This window comes from Puntigrus tetrazona, unplaced genomic scaffold, assembly GCF_018831695.1.
Source record: "Puntigrus tetrazona isolate hp1 unplaced genomic scaffold, ASM1883169v1 S000001111, whole genome shotgun sequence".
Taxonomy (NCBI): Eukaryota; Metazoa; Chordata; class Actinopteri; order Cypriniformes; family Cyprinidae; genus Puntigrus; species Puntigrus tetrazona.
Window position 1 is genome coordinate 2,378,082 of NW_025048699.1, and position 24,168 is coordinate 2,402,249.

The 24,168-nt window shown below is 34.0% G+C and overlaps 1 protein-coding gene across 5 annotated transcripts; it reads left to right on the plus strand.

Annotated features, from left to right (window-relative positions):
• The first annotated feature begins 3,067 nt into the window (after positions 1-3,067).
• Positions 3,068-23,318, plus strand: nr6a1b (nuclear receptor subfamily 6, group A, member 1b). Of its 5 annotated transcripts, none has more exons than XR_006250422.1 (11): positions 3,068-3,222; positions 8,482-8,517; positions 15,998-16,225; positions 17,504-17,559; positions 18,950-19,110; positions 20,021-20,227; positions 21,146-21,400; positions 21,484-21,605; positions 21,715-21,867; positions 22,053-22,731; positions 23,024-23,318. XR_006250422.1 is itself a non-coding variant. In XM_043234438.1 (11 exons), exons 1-11 carry the CDS (start codon positions 3,159-3,161, stop codon positions 23,055-23,057), a joined length of 1,389 nt encoding a protein of 462 aa, XP_043090373.1. In that variant the 5' UTR covers positions 3,068-3,158; the 3' UTR covers positions 23,058-23,318. The 5 variants fall into 5 exon arrangements, 4 of the variants coding, with proteins under 4 accessions (XP_043090373.1, XP_043090370.1, XP_043090371.1 ...); XM_043234438.1 differs by having other exon boundaries at positions 22,659-22,731; XM_043234435.1 differs by having other exon boundaries at positions 22,659-23,318.
• Positions 23,319-24,168: the final 850 nt, after the last annotated feature.

A 24,168-nucleotide genomic window follows, 5' to 3' on the forward strand; every position in this document is an offset into this window, starting at 1 on the left:
TCATCATCATTATCATCACCCTCTCTCTCTCTCTCTCTCTCTCTCTCTCTCTCTCTTAACTAACGCCTCTCTCTATCTCTATCTCTATCTATATGCCATAACATATATATATATATCCATCTACTGGACATATATAAATCCCTACATAGTTATTACATGATATATATATATATATATATATATATATATATATATATATATATATATATATATATATATATATATATATATATATATATATATATATATATATATATATATATATATATATATATATATATATATATATATATATATATATATATATATATATATATATATATATATATATATATATATATATATATATATATATATATATATATATATATATTTTTTTTTTTTTTTTTTTTTTTATTATTGTTTTCATTGATACGCCTAAATCATTTTTACACATTAATTTTACAACTGTACATTTATCATTAGGGGCTGTTCTGGGAACCCAAGTTCGAGAAAGAAAAGCTTACTTAAGGTGCTCTATTTTCACGCAGTAATTTTACTTAATGTATACTAAAATTACTCTTTACTATAAATTATCTTAAGATACATTTAAGATGATCTAAGTGTACTCAACTCTTAGCCTGCATTAATCACAGATATTGTATGTTAAAAGCACATTTGAGTTCATCAGATCGGAGGTGTATTGAAGTAAATGACCAGTGGGAGGCAGCAGAGGACAAATCAATTGTTGAATGACAGCGAGCTGCGTGAGTCTCTGAAAGTTTATAGTTAGTCTGAAAGATACAGTTCTGACTATCACATCAAAGAATCATATTTATATTATAAACCACTTGTTAGATACAATAGTATATATAGCACGGTACATTAGCTTAGTGTGAAGTGACTTGTGGCCAGGTATGGTGACCCATACTTGGAATTTGTTCTCTGCATTTAACCCATCCAAAGTGTACACACACAGCAGTGAACACACACACACACACACACACACACACCCGGAGCGGTGGCCAGTCAATGCTGCGGCGTCTCACCTCAGTCGTTGGTTGCTTTTTATTTAATTTTTTTATCGTTAATTAATTTTGAATTAGTGAATACTGTCAACAAGCCAGTATTTTGGTCAATTTAATCAGTCCATGAATACCTTTTAATGTCAGCATGAGTAATGTACATGAAGTTCAAAAGATGTGCCAAATGCGTTTTGAGGTCTAAAGAAAACAATTATATTAAAACTTAATCAAGCTACATTTACATAAATCCCACTTAAACCTGTAAATGATTGATGTCAATTTAATGTCAATATGACATCAACTGGATGCATAAAGTTTGACGTTGAACGTCAAACATATTGACCTATACACATATTAAATCAGTTTCAGTGTGGAGTAACTTCCTTTTTTTTTTACCCAATTAACCACCAGAAGAGGTTGTGGTCTAAACTGAACTTATACTGACCCAATAAACATAGCCTATAAACCTATAGCCTGTGTGTGTGTGTGTGTGTGTGTGTGTGTGTGTGTGTGTGTGTGTGTGTGTGTGTGTGTGTAAAAAATGTTATTCATTCTATCTATCTGTGTGTGTGTAAAAATGTTATTCTATCTATCTATCTATCTATCTATCTATCTATCTATCTATCTATCTATCTATCTATCTATCTATCTATCTATATATCTATCTATCTGTGTGTGAGAGTAAAAATGTTATTCTATCTATCTATCTATCTATCTATCTATCTATCTATCTATCTATCTATCCATCTATCTATCTATCTATCTGTGTGAGAGTAAAAATGTTATTCTATCTATCTATCTCTATCTATCTATCTATCTATCTATCTATCTATCTATCTATCTATCTATCTATCTATATATCTATCTATCTGTGTGTGAGAGTAAAAATGTTATTCTATCTATCTATCTATCTATCTATCTATCTATCTATCTATCTATCTATCTATCTATCTATCTATCTATCTATCTATCCATCTATCTATCTATCTATCTATCTGTGTGTGAGAGTAAAAATGTTATTCTATCTATCTATCTATCTATCTATCTATCTATCTATCTATCTATCTATCTATCTATCTATCTATCTATCTATCTGTGTGTGAGAGTAAAAATGTTATTCTATCTATCTATCTATCTATCTATCTATCTATCTGAGAGTGAGAGTAAAAATGTTATTCTATCTATCTATCTATCTATCTATCTATCTATCTATCTATCTATTTATCTATCTATCTGAGAGTGAGAGTAAAAATGTTATTCTATCTATCTATCTATCTATCTATCTATCTATCTATCTATCTATCTATCTATCTATCTATCTGTGTGTGAGAGTAAAAATGTTATTCTATCTATCTATCTATCTATCTATCTATCTATCTATCTATCTGAGAGTGAGAGTAAAAATGTTAATCTATCTATCTATCTTATCTATCTATCTATCTATCTATCTATCTATCTATCTATCTATCTATCTATCTATCTATCTATCTATCTATCCATCTATCTATCTATCTATCTATCTATCTATCTATCCATCTATCTATCTATCTATCTATTTGTGTGTGAGAGTAAAATGTTATTCTATCTATCTATCTATCTATCTATCTATCTATCTATCTATCTATCTATCTATCTATCTATCTATCTATCTATCTATCTATCTATCTATCTATCTATCTGAGAGTGAGAGTAAAAATGTTATTCTATCTATCTATCTATCTATCTATCTATCTATCTATCTATCTATCTATCTATCTATCTGAGTGAGAGTAAAATGTTACTATCTATCTATCTATCTATCTATCTATCTATCTATCTATCTATCTATCTATCTATCTATCTATCTGTGTGTGTGAGAGTAAAAATGTTAATTCTATCTATCTATCTATCTATCTATCTATCTATCTATCTATCTATCTATCTATCTATCTATCTATCTATCTATCTATCTATCTATCTATCTATCTATCTATCTGATGAACTCTAAATCCCAGATGGCGTCGCGGGGGCGTGTCGTCACGTGACCCGAGCAAGGTGTTTTCACGCTAACACGAGCGCTTGACATGAGCGCGCGGAGAGCAGAGGGCTCGCAGAGGTCAGAGCTCAGAGTGCAGGCGGACCGCGGAGAGACACGCTCAGTTCATCTACAGGAGGATGGAGGTGGAGAACCGACCCGACGGATTTAACTTCTCCAAACGGACCAAATTACTGAGCGCCGGTGAGTTTCTGATGCCCGTGCACAGTTATGCAGTCACGGGCGAACGTTGAGTTACTTGTAACATGCGTGAGGGCGTACTTCAGGCATTGTTTTGCTTTCTTGTATCTCAAACGATCCCTCCCAGGCTTGTTTTAAATAATGTAGCTTACTTTTAGAGCGTCCTCGATGGAAATTTGTGCTGCGTTAATGCAGTTTGTGATTTGTTACCCGCGCGTGGAGTAAAACGTGTGTGTAATTTGATGAATGGACGTATAGAGCTGGAGTTTGGGGACAGTGAGGTCTTTTAAAGCGCTGCTGAGGAATGTTTTTTATATGCACGTCCGCGAGGAATCGTAAAAGATGAACTTTTGAACTTGAGCGAATCACCCTCGAGCTCCACAAAAACACGTCGATGACAACAAACAAGCAGATGTAGCGTTTTTAATCAGTGAAGATAAATCAATAGATAAACAAGTTTGGTACATCTATTTTTTTTTTATTAATTATTTTACATTAGTGTGTTTAATAAAGTATATATATATATATATATATATATATATATATATATATATATATATATATATATATATATATTTTTTTATTTATATATTATTATTATATATATGTTTATATATATATATATATATATATATATATATATATATATATATATATATATATATGTATAAAAGTTTTTTATTTTGAACTGCACAAAAATAGAATTTGAATATGTTTGCTCTGTTTCCTACTAAATGTTATTATGGGATGTGATGGTAAAGGTTATTCATCTCCATCTATGATAGTTTGTTTTTAAAATCTTTATAGTGAGAAACTGTTTAAAATGTTTTTCACACTACTAAAATTTGTTCTTTTCAGAGAACTGTTCATTGAAAGGTTCTCTTCGGACCAAAATGGTTCCTCCTTTTGGCACTTTTCTTTTTTTTCTAAGTGTTGGAATAATACCGCGATGTACAATATAAGCATGCCATTGCATATTCAGGACTGCCTTCCTGATTTGACAGGATTCGGCAAATGTGAGCATTTATTTGACTCCGTAAAATGCAAAATAGTGTGGTATTAGCATGGAAAGTGTATCAAACTCCCGTTCTGTGTAATTAATCACCGGTTTCTGCTCCAGTCTTGATCCTCTGGATAGAGGTGTATCAGATGGATAGGGAATGAATAGAGAAAAGAGAATGAATAATTATTTTTGCCATAAATTATTAATGAATAATGTTACACTACATGTATGGTGTAAGAGCTATTATACATATATATCACTTAATTTAGATAAGTGAAACAACACATTAAACGCACATTAACGCAACAACTGAGGAACGACACAAAAACGCACACAAGTCCAGCACGACGCGTTTCATTTTTACAGAACCTGAAACTCAATAATTCAACAGTTACCTTAAGTCCAGCTGATGAGTGTTGCTATAGAAACACTGGATTGGTCACTGCACATACCAGAATACAACTGTATAGTCAACAGCCTTGACCTTTCACTTCTGAGTGACCTTTCTCCTCTCGCTGACCTTACGGAGCGGAAAACGAGAGAGATGCCATTGTGTATGTGCTTTATATTCATATTACATATTGGCTATAAGAAGTAATTTATTCTTTTTTTAGTTACTTATATAAAGTAGACTTTAAATGTCAAGCTAAAAAAACAAAAGGTCAAATTTCCTCCACTGCTAATAATACAATTACTGTTGGTGAAAGGGAGTGTGTGTGTGTGTGTGTGTGTGTGTGTGTGTGTGTGTGTGTGTGTGTGTGTGTGTTTCTATCTTTAAGGTTGGTAGCCCTTCCCCCAGAAATAAACAAATACACAAACACGCGTCATAAACACACAGAAGATAAACTTCCTGTCCTCCCACTCTCACAGGGATCATAAAACCCCCCCCCTGGCCATTCCATGACCCCTTGTTGCCATAGTAACCTTGACGGACATGTTGAACAGGTAGATTCATTCCGCCCCATTGAAAGGTTTTGTTTTTTATTCATTTTTCAAATTGCATTTTTACAGCATTGTATTTTGAAGGAATGATCCAGGCTGAAATAATGTTGTTTTGGAACAACATGAGAGCGAGTAAATCATGACAGAATTTTCATTTTTGGCTGGACTTTTCATTTAAAGGTATTGGATTTGTGTTATATCGATATCTTTTATGTTACAAGAATATACTTAAACTCTAAATTTCTCATATATGAACTAAGTATAATTTTGGATCAATTCTAAGCACACAATAACATTGTTTCATGCAGAAATAAGACTCTGTTGTAATTTAAAGGAACTAAACTGTTCTAGTAGAAGCTAAAGAAAATGCAAATGCATGCAAATAGTTAATAAAAAACAGATGCAAAATTAGATGTAAAAAGTTAGTAACAATCTGTGGAAAATACATCCTATTAAGTTATTTAGTTGTTTATGTTCAAATAAGACATTTATATATTTGATTCAAATGTTCTTAAAATAAATTGACACATAATAGGAAATAGAGTTTTTCTACTTAAAAAAAAAACCTCAATCCTATAATCCACATTCATCAGTGTACATAAATCTTAAATTTAGGCCTCCATTTGTGTAGATTACACACACACACACATTGTGATGAGCAGAGGTTCAGGGGGGTCGGCTGGGATCTCATGTCCTCGGATCTGAACGATGAAGCTCTGGAAAATGGAAAATAAATGGATATTCAGGTTACATATCACTACTACATCTGTACAGCTCCCCTCCTGATCCATCAGCCAAGTGGAACAGAAGACATCTGGGCAGCTTCATCCCTCTCTTCTGCAGGCGGGGGGTGGGGTGCTGGTATGTGTGAGCGTTCTTTTGTATGCATATGTCCCTATACCTGTGAGTATGCATGCCTGCCAGAGACTCTGTGTGTGTTCGTTCTGTGTGAAGACATATTATGTTGTTTTTAACTTGCATCTCGTGATCTCCAATTAATAATGTAAACTGGCAGTGTGTCATTATAGATTTTTTTGTTTGCTTATTTTGTTTTGAGACCATCTGCCAAAATGAGTTTTTGCTTTCCAGGTTCATAAAAGTCCATGAAAATTATTTATATAGGAATACTGGTATATTTAAATATTATTAATAAAGCATTTAAAATTTCTAGTCAGTTAACTGACTTTTCCATTTTAGATGAAATACTCATTTATTAACATTAATATCAGTGTGTTTATTTTTATTTAAAAAAATTGTTCGCTAAATTTGTGTATAAGATGTATTTTATGATAATGATTATTAATATCAATATTTTAAATTCAATATTTAAACTTTTTTTTATTATTAAGCTTTCGATTATTATTTATTGACATTAAAATTGATATAAATACCCATTTTTAAAATGGTAATAGTGTGTTAAACTATATTTAATGCAAATTGGATAATATTGATACATTTATATAAGCAATATGGATATAATCAAACGTACATCTAAATTGTACGTAAAATACGCATTTATTAATTTTAAAATATAAATTTTTATAAAAATATTTTTATTTGCTATCATTAAAGTGTTAGAATAGATATGATAAACTGTCATTTAAATTGTATATAAAGTGCACATTTTAGTGTTATTAATATCAATGCATTTAATTTGTTAATAACATTTTCATAAATGATTTACATTTTTGTATAAAATGCATTTATCGAGCTTAATTTCAATATATGTATTTATTATTTCTAGAGATCATCCGTTTGCCATCATAATATTAATGTCACTAAATTATGTCTTTTTAAAAAGAAAATTCAGTGACCACAACGTGTGTTGTTGTTTTTTTTTTTTTTAATAAAAACACTTCACAAAAGTTTTACAAAACAATAGATATATTCACTCGGTTTTATATTTTTGCTATTAAATCCAATGATATCCAAACATTTTAATGGCAAAACATATATATTTTTTAAACTTTTTTAGAGCCACTGTATGTGTGTGTGTGTGTGTGTAAATTATATATAAAATCAAAAGTGAAATACTTGGTCTGAGGGGGTTCAGTGGGATGGAGTGAGGAATGTGTGTGTGTGTGTGTGTGTGTGTGTGTGTGTGTGTGTGCACAGAAGGCAGACGGCGAGCATTCGCTACTGTAGCTCAATCCCAACGGCCTACAGCCATCTCAGATATTAGATTATCTTCAAGGAGCCTGCGGTTGGTGGAGTGCGTGTGTGTTCTGCTCCACCATATGCCATGCATTGCTGGAGTGTGTGTGTGGAGCCCTGCGTGTGGCAGATCAAAAATCCGCAGCTGTCAGCGAGCCGAAGAGATCACACTCATACACACACACACGTGGCGCTTTCTGAAGAGGTCGCGGAGGTCGCGTCCTGAGGGACAGAAGTGAGAGGACTGGGCAGATGGGTGTGTGTGTGTGTGAGGGGAAGATAGATAGAGAAAGTGTTGTTTTAAGAAAGAGAAGAGGCTTTGTTTTAAAGCGCTTTTGATGTTCTGTGTGCCTCGATGAACCGCTGTGCAACGTTCAAGTGTGTCCATTATAAGAACATTGCAATGTTTATTTTAGCTCGAAATACAATGATATTGGCAGGAATGCTTGCAAACGCATTCATTGAAGGAATTTAAGGGGATGGTTCACCCAAAAATGAATAATGGGAAAATGTACCTGTGTGTAAAGTCAATTTCCCCTTCAGAAAAACAAACTGAGAAAAGCAACCAACTGTAATAAAGGTGTTTTAAGCAGAAATAATTTAGCAGCAATTATTTGGTCTAAATCAATGAGGACCTCAAAAAGAGTTTATAGTATTACATAAAAAGCAAAACTATAGTGTTTGTCAAAACCCAAACCACTGAAATAGTTTTGACTCAAATTTGAAAAGAAACGTATATAAACTTAAATAAAAAACTTAAAAAAAAAAAAAAAATATATATATATATATATATATATATATATATATATATATATATATATATATATATATATATATATATATATATATATATATCCTAATAAATAATTAAACTGTCAAACCTACAAATTTCCAGTTATGACCTGTATATAAGATGTAAAAAAAAATTGGTTAATTACATGAACAGTACTAAAGTTAGTCAGCTTTTTACAGTTTGTTATTGTGTAAGCACAACTGATTTTTTTAAAGAGACTTTTTGTTGAAAAGGAAATTCCAAAAATAGAATTATGAATTCAAATGTTTCTGTCTTTTAAAAATGTTTGTATTTCTGCTGAATAAATGCAATTTTCCTGATGTTCTCTTCTCCTCCCCTCATATTCTGTTGCTTTTTCTCTCATCTGCAGGTTTTTATGAAGAGAACTCACTTCAGGACGACACAGGTAAAGGAAACCTGCATGATCTCAGTGCTGGCTATTTCTCGAACCTTTTTTAAATCCATAAAGAACATCACAGTGAACATAGTAAAATGAGACCGCGGTACTCGGCTTCACCAGTAGAGCATGTCTTGGAGCTCTTTTTTCCTCGTTCTCCAAAGCTCCGGTGAAAGTATACCTTTTAGGGGTCAGAGTAAGTTCAGGAGCTTCTGATCTTATGTTGCCAACAAATCCTTCTGTGATACATGCATGCATGCTGTTGTAAAGCTGTACAAGTCAGGGTCGAACATTGTTAGAGAAAGCACTTGATTTATGTGAGAAACCAATTAAGCCATAAAGCAGCGGAAGAGCATCCAGAAGCGTGCAAACACACACACACACACACACACACACACACACACACACTGGTGACATTACCTTCACTCTCTGTGGCAGTGGAGTCAAAGTTAGGTCAGCAATCAAGCACCAATATGTAAATAAGCATCTGATTGGTTAAAAAAATTATATATATATATTTTTTTTAGTTCTTGAGTTCACAAGACTGTAAAATTGCAGACAGTTTATTCATCCTCAGGCCATCCTAGATGGGTTTGTTTCTTCATGGGAACAGATTTGGAGAAAGTTTAACAATACATCGCTTACTCACCAGTGAATCCTCTGCAGTGAATGGGTGCCGTCAGAATGAGAGTCTAAACTGCTGATAAAGACATCACAATAATACACAAGTAACCCACACCACTTCAGCTTCCTCCAGTTACAGTCCATCCTGTCAAAGCAAACCATTTTGAACTGTTTTTGCTTGTAAACAGTTGTTAACTTGTGGACGTTTCTTCTCTGAAAGTAAGGAATATTATGAGCGGACAACTTCTTTTAGATGAAAGTAATGGTTTGAATTATCGAAAAATATCTTAAAGGTGGATTTGTTTCTTACAAACATGCATCTATTCACTTCACAAGGTGTTAATAGGTGTACCAGAGTAAGGATTACCGTGAACTCCGTTCTGACGGCACCCATTCACCGCAGAGCATCCATTGGTGAACAAGCGATACAATGCTCCATTTCGGTCAAATCTGTTAAAACGAAGAAACAAAATGTTAAATCAACTATTCTATTCAAGGAACATTTATATAGCATTTAATACAATACAGAATGTTTAAAAAAAAATTTCTTCAATATTGTCTGTTCAGTTAAATCAGTAATATTACTGAATATTAAGTGTATTTTACATCCCAAGATAGCCTTTGAATAAAAACCAAAAGTGCAGCATTGCTTACCTCATATCCTTTATCTTGTTCTTGTTGAGTGAAGGTTTGAGAGGCTTATGTCATTTTCTCAGCTAATTCGACATTGGCAGGTCAGTATTTTGTCTGCAAAGTCCTGTTAGTAGGTTTTTTGTTGTTTTTTTAGGTCTGAAGGTCACAAATGTAGAGTCTGGAATGTCTTACCAGATGATGCTCCAGTGTTCCTACTGCAGTTTGCACTCATTGGTCAGTGAGTCGCTCACATGTTAAACCCAACGACATCAATGAATGTATATCGCAGCCGTAATAACGAGGAAAACGCCGCTCGCTTTGCCGGGAGAGAGTTGACGTATGCAGTATATGGTAATTTCAGGGCACAGCCAACGGTCGATGGTCTCTTATGCATCCAAACTCACCGACAGCGTTGAATGTTCCCAGAATACACCAGGTGTTAAATATGCGAAATCTCATTTAGATTTACTATTTGATTAAACGCGTGTCTGGCTGTGTTAGATTGCACTGGGAGGTTGTGTAATTATATGCTGATTTTTATTTTTTTTATTTTAGCATATAATTATTATTGTGCTTGTAATCATATGCTATTGTATGTCGGTCTTTAGTGGTGTTCTTTTGAATTAAAAATGGGAACGTGTACCGAGTCGTACATCCTAAGCGTTCGGATTTTTTTTTAGCTTGGAAGAGAATGAAAACAATATGGTTTTATTTAATTTGGAAGAGAATCTTGCACTAACCTACCAAAAATTAAACAAAAATTTATTAGTCTTCAAAATACCTTATAAATACATGAGTGTAGTAATAATTACATACCAAAATAATATGGTATTACCATCTTTTTTCATGTGTACCATGATATTCTATCAAGCTCCTTTTAAATTGATTTTTATATTTATTATTTTTTTTTTTTTATAAGTACCATGTACTATCCTAGAAATAACATTGCATTACTATTTATTTTGTAATTATTAGTAGCATTATTATACCATGTTATTTATTGAAATGTATTATTGTACATGATTATATATTATATATATATATATATATATATATATATATATATATATATATATATATATATATATATAATCATGTTACAATCAGTACCATGGTATGCATCAAAATACTGTGGTATTACATGTGGTATGTTTTTAAAATGTTTTCACCATGAAACATGGGTATGATAATCATTCAGTACCAGGATATATAATAAGTTACCATAATTATGTCTTAGTTCTTGATACTGTACATACACTGATTTCTTGTGATACAATGATTTGATTCTAATTAGCATCGCAGGCATTTGCATATGCAAAATGCATTTAGTAGAACTGGGTCAGTGTCACAATGTATTAAGCTGAACCAACTGAATCAGACAAAAGAGCGACCGAACTTGCAGAGAGATGGAGAAAGCTACAAACACATCAGAAGAGAAAGCGTAAGATGCGCTTACCTTGATATCATTACCTCGACTCTCCCGTCGTGTTGACACTAATCAGATAAACGAGACTAGCCGCTTGCCGCCTAAAGGGTTAAATGATAACTGGAGAAATGCCTGCTTTTTCTCTGTCTGTCTCGCATGAAGAAACTGCCACGGTAAACAAACACGCACGTTCGCTGCTGGATGAGTCACTACAGAGCCGACATCCTCATTGTGAGTTCGTTGTATTTGGAGGTGAACTATATATGACCCAAATGATGCGCTGCTATGAATTTGGCCATGTGCATCGAGCGCTGGCTTCTGATTGGCTGAGATTCCCCATGATGTGAATCGGAGCTTCCTGATTGGCCGGGGTGCCGGGTTCATTTGCATAGACGGAGAGACAGACAAAAGAAAAAGACAAACGGAAGGAGAGAGGTGTTTGGAGGCGGGAGACTCTTGGGAATAATTGATGAAAGATATAATGATCAAAGCGAATGGAGAAGATATGGTAGATGGATACGTATTCGCCATCGGGCAGTTAGCGTACGCTTGAATCATGCGTTTTGATGCGCTCTGCTTTCAGCTGGAAGCAAAAACACACCTGTCTAATACCTGCTAAATATTTTTTGTGTATTTGTGAGGTTTCGTTGCATGGAAATGTTTGTCCCTAATCGTTCTGGACACCCTAAGGGTGCATTTCCCACAATCCTCTTTGCCTATGGCGGCCTTCTCGCTCAACATGTGTTAACTAGGTCAGCGCGCATGCATAGGATCGTATGAAGTAACCAGGCATATCTAAAACCCAATAAAATAGGACTGGGGCTCACAGGCCAATGATCTAGATGCCGGATCAGGTCACACCGGGTTCTTCTGCAGGTTTAAATCCCTTATTCCTTCCAATCAAAAATATATACTTGAAAAGGAAATTCAAATGGAAGTGCAAACCAAAAATGAGCATTTTGTCATTCTAGACCTGTATGAGTTTATTTCGTCTGTTAAATATAATCAAAGATATTTTGAAGAATGCTGGTAAACAAACAGTTGATGGTAGGCATTGACTTTTATAGAACAAAAAATACTCAAAATATCTTCATTTGTGTTCAGAGGAAGATAAATGACTGTTTTCCGGTTCCTATGCTAGTATGTGCAAAATGTGTAATAATTTTTTATGAAAAACGTAAAATATATATTTATTAAATTTAGAGTGAATGCTAGTTAAATTTAATTTTACAGTAAAAAAAAAATGTCTTTGAAATAAGGTTAAAATGGCAAGCATTTAAGGCAAATGAAAATACTTTAATGCAATTTTTATTAATTATGAAGTTGCCGTTTAAAACTTTAGCTATATCAAATATAATTGATATTATTTAAATTTTATTTCAAATGGCATTGCAGTTGAAATTAAAATCAAGTCATTTGAGTAAATAATTAGTGAATTCGTAATTAAGTATAATAATATTAATTATTTAAAAAAATGTACATGTGCTGTAATGTCATGTGCATGCTGTAGTTTAACACGTCAAAATAAATGTAAATTAAAGCACAGCAAAAGATTAAAGCAATGTATTAAATTGTATTTCTTTTAAAGTGTACCAATAATAGCCACTATCCACTCATATTAACACGTCGTGTTCGTCTGAAAGAAGAAAGTCATATACACCTAGGATGGCTTGGGGGTGAGTAAAATATGGGCTAATTTTCATTTTTGGTTAACTATTCCTTTTACGTTTATCATGCGTGACGGTGTGGTTATTTAGTCAACCAGCTAGCTCCAGAAACCAATATGAAGAACACTTGAATGTTGCAGCGTCTGTTTTTAACCCTCCACATCAGATATTTAAGTTTTCACATACTTAATTGCTGAGGTCAAAATGATGATGTTCTGGTCATTTCATTATTAGCGATTTCCTCTAAACCAGTATTGCTTCCTCTTTTCAGTGGTTTGGTAATACGTGAGCGATATAAACCAGCTAGAAAGATAGGAAGAAGACACAGAAGGCTTGCGATTTCCATCGCTTCTGAATGTAGGAGGCAGTAATGTACGCTGACAGATCTAGATCAGCACGAACGGGGGATAGAGAGACGTGGAGTGAGAATGACAGAGGGATGCAGGGAAATCAAGGGATATGTTGCTCCTGCTGTTTCCTCTGGTGCTGTGAAGTGAACTAGATGGGCCGGCATCATCATTACACGCTGACTGTGAAGCGACTGTCCTTCTGATCAGCAGAATCACAGGCCTGTGCGAGTGGAGTAGTAGCTCACTCAATGCTATATGCAGTGGGCTTTGTTTAAACGGCACGCGGAACAGTGTGAATCGTTTTTAAACAGTTTAAATAGTCAAACACTGTTTTATTGGAGCACATTAATATTAAATATTTGCATTTATTTGATTAAAAAAAAAAAAAAGCAGTAAAAACTTTCATAATGTGAAATACTATTACAATTTAAAAATAGCAGTTCTTTTTGGGGTTTTTTTTTCCCGTGCATTTGTATGTTTATTATATATGTAATTTTTAATATCAAACAATTATGATTAATATATAATTACTATGTAGCAAAGTACATTTTTTAGCATCATTGCATCTTTGTCTTCAGTGTCACGTAATCCTTCGTAAATCATTTTAATATTATTAATGTTAAAAATGATTTTATCTGATTTTATATTTTTGAGGTTTTTTTTTTCTTTCAGAATTTTGAAATCAGCAGATCAGCATTTATTTAATATAACACTATAAATGTCTTTATCGCCACCGATCAATTTAATGCATTTTTGTTGAATTAAGGTGTTAATTTAATTTAATTTGCATGCACAAATGCAGTAAATTCAAATTAAATTTTATTTACATTTAACTTTCCTTTTTCAAGTTTAAATATGTGCATATATTTATAGCCCACTGACTGTTCAACGAATGGTTTTGTAATATCTAGTGCATATACGTATATCGGAATTCTTTAATTTTATTTCTTAAAATTTAAACTTAAAACCATTTAAGCATGACCATAAACTGCTCGTCCATAACATTCTCATTTTAAAATTGAGTTGTATTCTATATACTGACTATATCGGGCAAACTTTGAACAATTATATGGCTAATTTCGTTACACGCATTTCAATTGTGACCAATTTCTGGGTCTCTTTCTCATTCTGTCTCTGTCAGAATGTGATGACATTTTTTTTGTACAATGATGACGATAGCAGATTTTTCTTTTTAACCAATTTTTACTTATATTTGTACATTGGACGCATCCGTTGTAGTGACAGAGAATGGATGTGTGTGTTTTCATGTATATCACCCTGTTCAATTTTAAAAATGCGTTCCATAGTTTCCCGTTTGCTATAAAGTTTGACCTGTGTTTGACCCGATCCGCACAATACTGTGCCCTTACAACACGCAGCCTTCTTGAGGGTTGTAAAATGGCTCTAGAGTTCAGGGTTAGGTTGAGTGCTTTCCGTACCGTTTACGACACTCAGGCTTTTCGGGAGACCTTTCCGTGACCCCCGCCACTCACCTGCTCCCCCTACAGTTCACCGGCACTTCTGAGAAACTGGCATATCCGTCAATAACAGACGATTCATTTCTGTGAATCGGTTCATTTGGGTACTTAAAACATCATGGATTCCTTTATAGTTCCTGCGTGGGATAGTGCATATTCTTGGAGATTAGTTGGAAAATCAGTTTAACCGCTGGTCCGTGTAATATTGTTTAAATATAGATTGCATTCAATCGTCTCTGTTTCTCCGTTTCCCATCCCCCTTCCTGCCAGCTCTGTGTCTCTTTGGTTTGTAGTGAAATCTGGGTCACGCCGCATGATGCTGTAAGTCATCTCAAACACACAGTGAGACTGCAGAAGATTCCTGGCGTTTGCGTATGTTGCTGTCTTTGCGTAATCCTGCTGTCTGTTGCGCTGTGATTTAGATAAGAACTTTTTAGAACTTTATTTAACTTTATAAGTTTGCGATTGATTTGAGCAGCTCGGTAAACTCAGATTAACCTACTATCAGACATCACAGATGTAACTCTGCGAATCATAACCATATGTATGTATATCTGAAAAATGGAAATCTACTGATCTTTTAGATTTATTATTTGTGATATTTATTTGGACTTTATTAGAATATTTAAATAACATTAAAATATAAAAATAATGCATGTTATTACTTTAATATATTTTATGTTTTCTCATATCTTAAAAAGAATTTTATTTTAATATGGTATTTAAGTTTTTTATTATACTTTTTATTTCTTTTATTGTCATGAGATAATGTATATATTTGTATTTATTTTTTTTTGTTTGTGTGTGTGTGTGTTTCATAAAAAAATTTAATATAACTTATTTTAATAATGCATTAAAATAACATGAAATCATGTTAGTCATATTTTACTTGTTGTTTTATGTTTATATTTTCTTGAAATAAAATTTTTAACATTAGGTAGTGTGTGTGTGTGTGTGTGTGTGTGTGTGTGTGTGTGTGTGTGTGTGTGTGTGTGTATGTATATTTTTATATATTTATTATATATTACATTTTTAGTTTATCTTTTATTAATGAATGTATATTCATGTATTTTTCTTTCATTTATTACATTTTCAGATTATAAGTTATTATTTATTATTTATTATTTATCGAAACCTCACACATACACATTTAACTACCAAAATGAGGACATACAAAACCGATCCTGATTACTGTGAACATAATTTGTTTCCCAATTCTTAAGAAATATAAACTTTAGTAGGTAAAGCGAGGCTTCACTCTTTAATTTTTATGTAATTAATTAAATGACATCTTTCTGTCTTTCTCTGTAGAAGATGGGGGTGAGCGCTGGTGTCTGATCTGCGGTGACCGGGCGTCCGGGCTGCACTATGGCATCATTTCCTGCGAGGGCTGTAAGGGCTTCTTCAAACGCAGTATCTGCAACAAGCGCATCTACCGCTGCAACAGAGACAAGAACTGCCAGATGTCCCTCAAACAACGCAACCGCTGCCAGTACTGCAGGCTGCAGAAGTGCCTTCAGATGGGAATGAACCGAAAAGGTGATCGAAATACGGCCACACACACACTCACTCACACACACACACACTCACTCACACACACACTCACTCACTCACACACACTCACTCACACACACACACACACACACTCACACACACACTCACACACACACACTCACTCACACACTCACTCACACACACTCACACACACTCACACACACACACATGGCCATGCTAACATAAAGACCTGTGCTTCAGAAACGCAGGAACCTTATTATTTTTATTTATTATTAAAAAAAAAGGTTAAAAATAAAACTGTTATTAACTAAAATACAAGTTATTAATTAAATTTGAATATTACATAACAATAATCTAATATAAAATAATTTAGCATAACAATAATTTCCACTTTATTCTAAAAATAATAAAATATCATTGATTAAAAGAAAATAAAAATAACCAATTTATTTTGAGTTAAGGTTTCTGATGCTAAAAATATTAGACCTTAAAACATTTTTTTTTTTGACCTTGTTATTTCTAAACTTTACCTGTTATTTTTCTTTTCCTTTCTCCTTTTTTGCACATCCATTTATAATTACAATTTCACCCCTATTATGTGGCACGAGTCTTTTGTGTAAACACAAGAACACAGTGTTCGAGGATTAAGCACTTTTTATTTATTTACTTCTTAACTCGATCGCTCTCATCTGCTCTTTGATGCTGCTTCATTAGAAGCAGATATCTGATTTTTCTAGTATGTAAATGAAGAGATATAGATCAGGGTTTGATTGGGCATGCCTGAAGAAAAATGCACAGAAATCAGATTGAAGATCTGGGTTGTGATGCTGATAACTGATATTTTTGATCCACAGCGTGATGTCCCTCTCTGTCTGTTTCTTTGAGCAAAACTCTCTCACACACATAAACATGTAAATAATTTACAATTTCTACACTTCAGCCAATAGCAAACACTGTTGATGTATGTGCCGGTGGTCTGCACCAGAGGGAGCTGTTGGTCTTTTATAGCTCTATCAGAATCCAACATCTTCTCTCCTTCTGGCAATATTTGATCTCCAGTACTAGTGACCTGCTTTTATACTGTATAATGCATTTCATGTAGGTATATCAATTCGGTCAATTTGTCAAACATATAACATATACATATGCATTGTTATGCTGAGCTCTCTTGTATTGTGCGCATTTTGACAAATAATAACAAATTATCCATATTTTTTAGCGCAAAATACCATGCGCAACAAATTAATATTGTAGACAAGAGTTTTTGTAGTATGAAACATAACATTTTTATCTCTCTTTCAGCAATCAGAGAGGACGGGATGCCAGGAGGGAGGAATAAAATGATTGGACCTGTACAGGTAAGACAATTGTGTGTTTTTATGCATAGGTATTGTTTAACAACAAATTAGACCTGAGCTAAATCTGACAAAACCTAAATATCTAAATATCTATCTTTATATATATATATATATATATATATATATATATATATATATATATATATATATGTATGTGTGTGTGTGTGTGTGTGTGTGTGTGTGTGTGTGTATATATATGTATGTTTTGTTTTTTTTTTTCCAGATAAAATGAGCCAAGAAAGAGATGGTGCTATATATATATATAAATTCATATATATATATATATATATATATATATATATATATATATATATATATATATATATATATATATATATATATATATATATATTTTATTCAGGAAAAGCCACACTAAATTGATGCAACAACATTTATAATTTCGCTAAATATTTATATTTCAAATAAATTAACTTTTTTTTTTTTTTTTTTTTTTTAATCAAAAATACCAACAAAAAAATCACAGTTGCACAACTATTTTCAACATTGATAATAATCAGAAATGTTTCTGGAGCTGCAAATCAGGACCATGTGTCTCTCAAGACTGGAGCTATGATGCCGAACATTCAGTTTACGTCACAGAAATAAATCGCATTTTAATGCGTTTTCAAATAGAAAGGTGTATTTCAGGTTGTAATAATATTTCACAACATTTTGGTATTTTTAAATACATTCCTGTATTTTTGATCAAATTGATCAGCCCTCGTGAACAGAACAGATTCTTTCAAAAATCTCACCAACCCCAAACCTGTAGTGTATAGATTGAAGTGATTAAATCGTTCATTCTTCTCCGCAAAATCTCGGCACATTCCCTGAAAACAGAACCTGAAGTGCTTCTTGCCTCTGGCTGCTATTGCTCGCGTTTCCTCTAAGAGCCGAGGGAGATTGTGAAGGCCACAAATGGAGGAGATCAATTGTTCTTTAATACAAACAGAATCCCTCTCCTTCTCTCTCCCTGTCTCGCTCTTTCTTAAAAGCACATGTATAGAGTAGAATATGCAGAGCATGACACCGAGATGCACAGCGCGTGACGCTTGTGTTTGTGTCTCGGTGTCCTTGTCTAATGCGCTGAAGTGTTTTCTGACTCTCGGGCATTAGTTTACATCTTGGGCTGTTTAAAAACACAACCGACGGATGACAATTGAAACCGGGCGCAAGATAAGCAAGAGCGCGCTCCGAGCCGAGCGCCTATACAAGCACCTCGCTATTGATTTTGTCTATTATCGACTTAAAAGACGAGTTCTCATCAGCAATTTCAGTTTTATTCACAACAAACCACTCCACTATTGAGCATTCTCCACGCTCCGCGCTTTATTTCCCACCGTCTATGGCTCGCATTCATCCCTGATTTTCTCCGTTTCTCTCTGCGTAGATCTCTCTGGAGGAGATCGAACGAATCATGTCTGGCCAGGAGTTTAAAGAGGGAGCTGAACTATCAGATTCGTGGAGCCACGGCTACAGTAACCACAGTTCACCTGGCAACAGTATCTCCGAGGGCGGCCAGACCTTATCTTTCTCCACGCTGTCAAACAGGTGTGACCCGAATGAGATGTTCAATGCGTTTACACACGGACGCGCTGACCTGCGCCTGTCTTTTCATGTACAGGGACAAATGGCTTTGATTAAATTGAATTAGGAGATGTTTGCGTCGTGGAAGGCTCAGAATTGATGCTATTTATAGATTTAATTCATTGATTTATTGGGAATGTAACTGTGAGGACAATAACTTTGTTGTGGAATGAACCTCATGTTGTAAGTGTTGAAAGTTGTGTTTTTCCATGCAGTTATATATTTTTTATTATTTACAAATCACACGCTACAGTCGAAACTGCAAAGAACAAAATTGTGTTCTAATTACCAGAATTTTTATTTAAAATATAATATTTGTTTCACCTCCAAAACAACTTTCTTTTTTTTCCAACATCATTATATTCTTCAGTGTTTTCCGTAAATAGACACTTTTCACTTTTTTGACTGAGTGAGAATATTTGAGAATTGAAATGGGTTGCAAATAAGTGTTATTATAATTAAATTAAAAGTTTTTATTTCCATAATGTATGTGTAAATAAATTAAAACATACAGTTTTATATTTCCATAATATATATGTATATATTATGAATATATAAATATATATATATATATATATATATATATATATATATATATATATATATATATATATATATATATATATATGTATGTGTATGTGTGTGTGTGTGTGTGTGTGTGTGTATATATGTATTTGTATATACATAATATACACACTAAGCAACCTTTATTTAGGATGTGATTAATCACGATTAATAATTTGACAGACAGAATCAGTGTATATATATATATATATATATATATTAGTGTGTGTGTATATATATTTGTATATTTGATTGTTTTTCCATATATGGCATGCATGATGTATAATTTCCTTTCTGGTTCTCTCTGCAGCCGTTCTATGGATGTGAGCACATACTCGGTATCCTGTAGAGATCAGTGCAGCAGTCCTCAGCTAACACACTCTTTCCTGGTGTGTAAATATCCTGTGGCGCCCTCTACCGGCAGCAGGCTGAAGACTCAGTCACACACACTGACAGCCCAGCTGCTGGCCGCCGAAGACCTCACACCACTCACTACACCCATGGTCATAGAAGAGGGGTAAGACGCACAGAACTGAATATCAAACACTGCATTTTGTTAAAAGAAACAATAATGTGGGTATTGACCATTAAATCTGAGAGTTCCAGACCTGAAAAACAATCCATCTTTATCTTAATGTGACATGGAGGTTGTGGAGAAAATGCAGCTGGCCTTGGCCTTTCATATTTAAAAACATTTTAGTGAAAATATGTACAGTACTTTTAAAAATTATTGTGTACATTTTATAAAGCGCTATTTCTACTCGACACTAATACTGTTTAATCAGTAATGATGGAAATTCTATTAAAATTGTTTTCTAATAAACTACATTAGAAATTGTATTTTATTCTTGTAATGTAATGGTTTAATTTAATTTCTGTTCAGATATTTTTACTTACTTTACTTTTACAACAAGTGTTAATAGAGTGTTAATTTTAATGCTTGATAGATTTTTCAATTAATTGTTCAAAACATAAATTGATTGCTTTGCCTGTATCATAATGGATATTCCCAGAAACTCCTGGCATGACGTTTTATATTCAAACGCTTTTTAGTAAAAATATGTACAGTACTGTTGAACAAAAAAAAAGTAGTGTGTAAATATAAAGCACTATATGTACTTTTCACTTATACTTGTGTTTAATCAGTATTAATGGAAATATTAGTACAAATTAAAATTCAAACTGTTTTCTAATAAATTATACTATAAATTGTATTTTATTCTTGTGATGTTAAAGCAGAATTTTCATCAGCCATTATTCCAGTCTTTAGTATCACATGATCCTCTTTAGAAATCCTTATAATACCCTGATTTGCTGATCACTTTTTTGTCTATCTATAACATGGCTATATTACTCATCCCTACGCGCATTCGTAAAGAAGCCTTTACTGTGTCAGACCAGCCTGTTTAATTGTCCCTCTCTGTCTTTTGTTCAGGTATAACGTGACTCAGTCGGAGCTGCTGGCTCTGCTTTGTCGTATAGCTGATGAGCTGTTATTCAGACAGATAGTCTGGCTGAAACGTTTACCCTTCTACAGCGATCTGTCCATCAAAGACTGCACTCGTTTACTGGGGGCTTCCTGGCATCAGCTCATCCTGCTCTCCTCGCTCACGGTGCACAGCGGACAGATACTTGGAGAACTGGCCAGCATCACGCAGCAGTACACGCCGTCCAGCCTGACTCTACAAGGGTATGAATACTAATGATAACTCCGCCCTCGTGAAGTCGCATCGGTCCAGAATATTTCTTGAGCGTATACATGCGTGTATGCAGGTTTGGTGAGGACGCTATGGAGGTCATGGAGAGTTTAAATTTTCTCTTTCGTAAGTTTCATCAGTTGAGCATCAGCAATGAGGAGTACAGCTGCTTGAAGACCATCACCCTGCTCAATCAAGGTAACGCACTCACAGATATCACGCGTACACAAACTTTCGGAGACATAGCAGATGTGTGACATTTGTGTGTGTGTGTGTGTGTGTGTGTGTGTGTGTGTGTGTGTTGCAGATATGGCAGGTCTGTGCAACTCATCCACGCTGGAACAGTTAAGTGAACGCTATTGGTCCGTGTGTCGTGACCTGACAGAACGACTCCACCCTCATCGACCCAAACGCTTCTCTGACATCATCACCTGCCTATCTGAGATACATCACACCTCAGGTATGTGTCTGTATAACACTGGAGCGATTTTTTTTTCTTTTTAGCGCTATATTTCCTGGTGTAAAGTATTTCATATAAATGCATTACTTCCTTTTAAAGTCTCGTTGCACATCTATGATGCTGTTTGAATGTACAACAGTTAGCCAATCAAAATATACCTCCGCTAATAACATTGTTGGTTACAGGTAAGATGATGGCCGTACCACTGGAGCAGCTCCCTCTGCTGTTTAAGGCGGTACTGTACTCCTGCACAACCAATCAAAACCCCTGGCTAGCCAGCAGCTCCACCTTCAAGACATAAGCCACGCCTCCAACTAGCTGTTTCCCCACCCCCCGCCCCCAGTGTATTTATTACATGACAAAGTTGAATGTAAAACTTGACAAATTTGTGTGCGATTTCAAAGTAGCGATCTACCAAATTAGATTGAAAAGAACACCTCAGGAACGTGACTTTTGAAGGAAAAAACACTTTGGCCATTGTGTTAATGATCAAAATGAAAAGAAAATCTGCTCAAATGAACACACTGCAATCCATTGTTGAATCATGCAGCCTCTAGCTATGATATGAAATGTCCTTGTGTTGCAGGATGTCACTGATAAAATATGCCTGAGAAAATAGTGAAGATGCCAAGGTGCTGAATTTCATTCAAAAAAACAATGGTTCTTATTGAGACGATAGCTACATTTGAGCTATAGGGATTTAAATAGTCAAAATGATCATCCGCAGCTCACTAGTTTGAGTACCGAGAGTGTGAAACAATATATGTGATGTTGAGCGTAATTTTTTTCAGGATGGAGACTTCCGGCAACGTTTGAGCCAGTCGCCGGGGTAACGAAATGCAATAAGCACACTCTTTATCCCAGGTGTGTGTGTGTGTTTTTTCTCTCACATGTGTCTTCGAGAAAGCGTGAATGTTCGAACAGGGTTTATGTGTTTTTATTTTGCCGTAGCTGACGTTTTGTTGAAAATGTTATTCCTCATTCTAATGTTTTGTTCATTTTTATTCTTGTTATTATGCGTTTAAACTGTTACCGGAAAAGCCATTTCTCAGGAAGGCTGTTTTTACCCAATGAGCATTTCAGATATTGCTAATATTATGTGGGTTTTAACCTTCCATTCCTTCTTTGAAAGTTTACATATCTGTTTTTGCCGCAGTGCCGACAACAAGAGGGTAAAATATAGCGGATAGCGTGCGAGGGGCGCTCTGAAGAAGGGGGGAAATCATTTTCTTTTGTGCACGCCATGATTCTCTCTGTTTTGTTACCATCTGAGGCCTTGAAGTGCCTGTGTAGTTGATGACATAAAGACCGGGCGGCAAATCAGCTGTTTGTCTTTTTTTTTTTATATTCATTGTTCATCTGTTTAGCATGGTATTTTTCTTCTCTGCATTTGAATGTTTACAGCATTTAAAAATTACATTGTACTTATTTTCGTTTCATAAAAAGGCCTGATAAACATGTCTCTGTGTGTTCATTTGTCGTCAGCGTCTCTGCAGATCTAAAGTAGCATGCTTAACGATTGTCCGTACCATATAGGTGCTAAATATCGGGATACACGCAGCACATTTTAACAGGTGAAAATATTTGATGACTCATCCTGCACTACAAAGATTTTGCCCAATCAATGCTCTCGAAAACAAGAATATCCCTCCCCCAATACAATACTTATACAGGATTGTTAAGTAACATATTAATATTAGTGGAGGATCGAGTGTTTTAATAATTCATATGTTGGCTTGCAACTAGCTCTTATTAGCTATTATTCGACAGAAAACATGCTGTAGATGTAAACTGGCATTTTCGCATTTCATTGTTAATTTTTAAACCTTTTGAAAACAAAATATGACATGTTTCTTAAATTAGCTTCTTTTATTCCATTGTTGCCTAAACATTTAGCTTAATCGGTTTCATGCTGAATGCAATAAAATATTTATTTCTAAAGCTACTATTTTTAATGTCTATTTGATACTTTCTCATTTAACACAATAATGGCCTAAAATAATTTTTGGTGGGTGATTTCACAGCAAAATTAAATGAATTTATATATATATATATATATATATATATATATATATATATATATATATATATATATATATACATATGATAACTGCTCCCACTGTCATATTATAATAAAAGGCAAAACACCTAAATAAAACTACATTCACCTCATAGCTGGTTGGTTTGGTTTATGGCTTATAACTGGGGGAAAAATATTTCCAGAGCCAAGGCCGCTGAAAATGCGGGCAGGCAGTTGCACTCTATTAGAATCATCACAGAAATTAAGTTATATTTGCATAT

What these genes read in the sequence shown, in the direction of transcription:
- nr6a1b (XM_043234435.1), top strand. Translation starts at nt 3,159, where the DNA reads ATGGAGGTGGAGAACCGACCCGACGGATTTAACTTCTCCAAACGGACC. An exon ending in CCCATGGTCATAGAAGAGGG is followed by an intron (nt 20,228 to 21,145) that starts GTAAGACGCACA and finishes TCTTTTGTTCAG; the next exon opens with GTATAACGTGACTCAGTCGG. An exon ending in CATCACCCTGCTCAATCAAG is followed by an intron (nt 21,606 to 21,714) that starts GTAACGCACTCA and finishes TGTGTGTTGCAG; the next exon opens with ATATGGCAGGTCTGTGCAAC.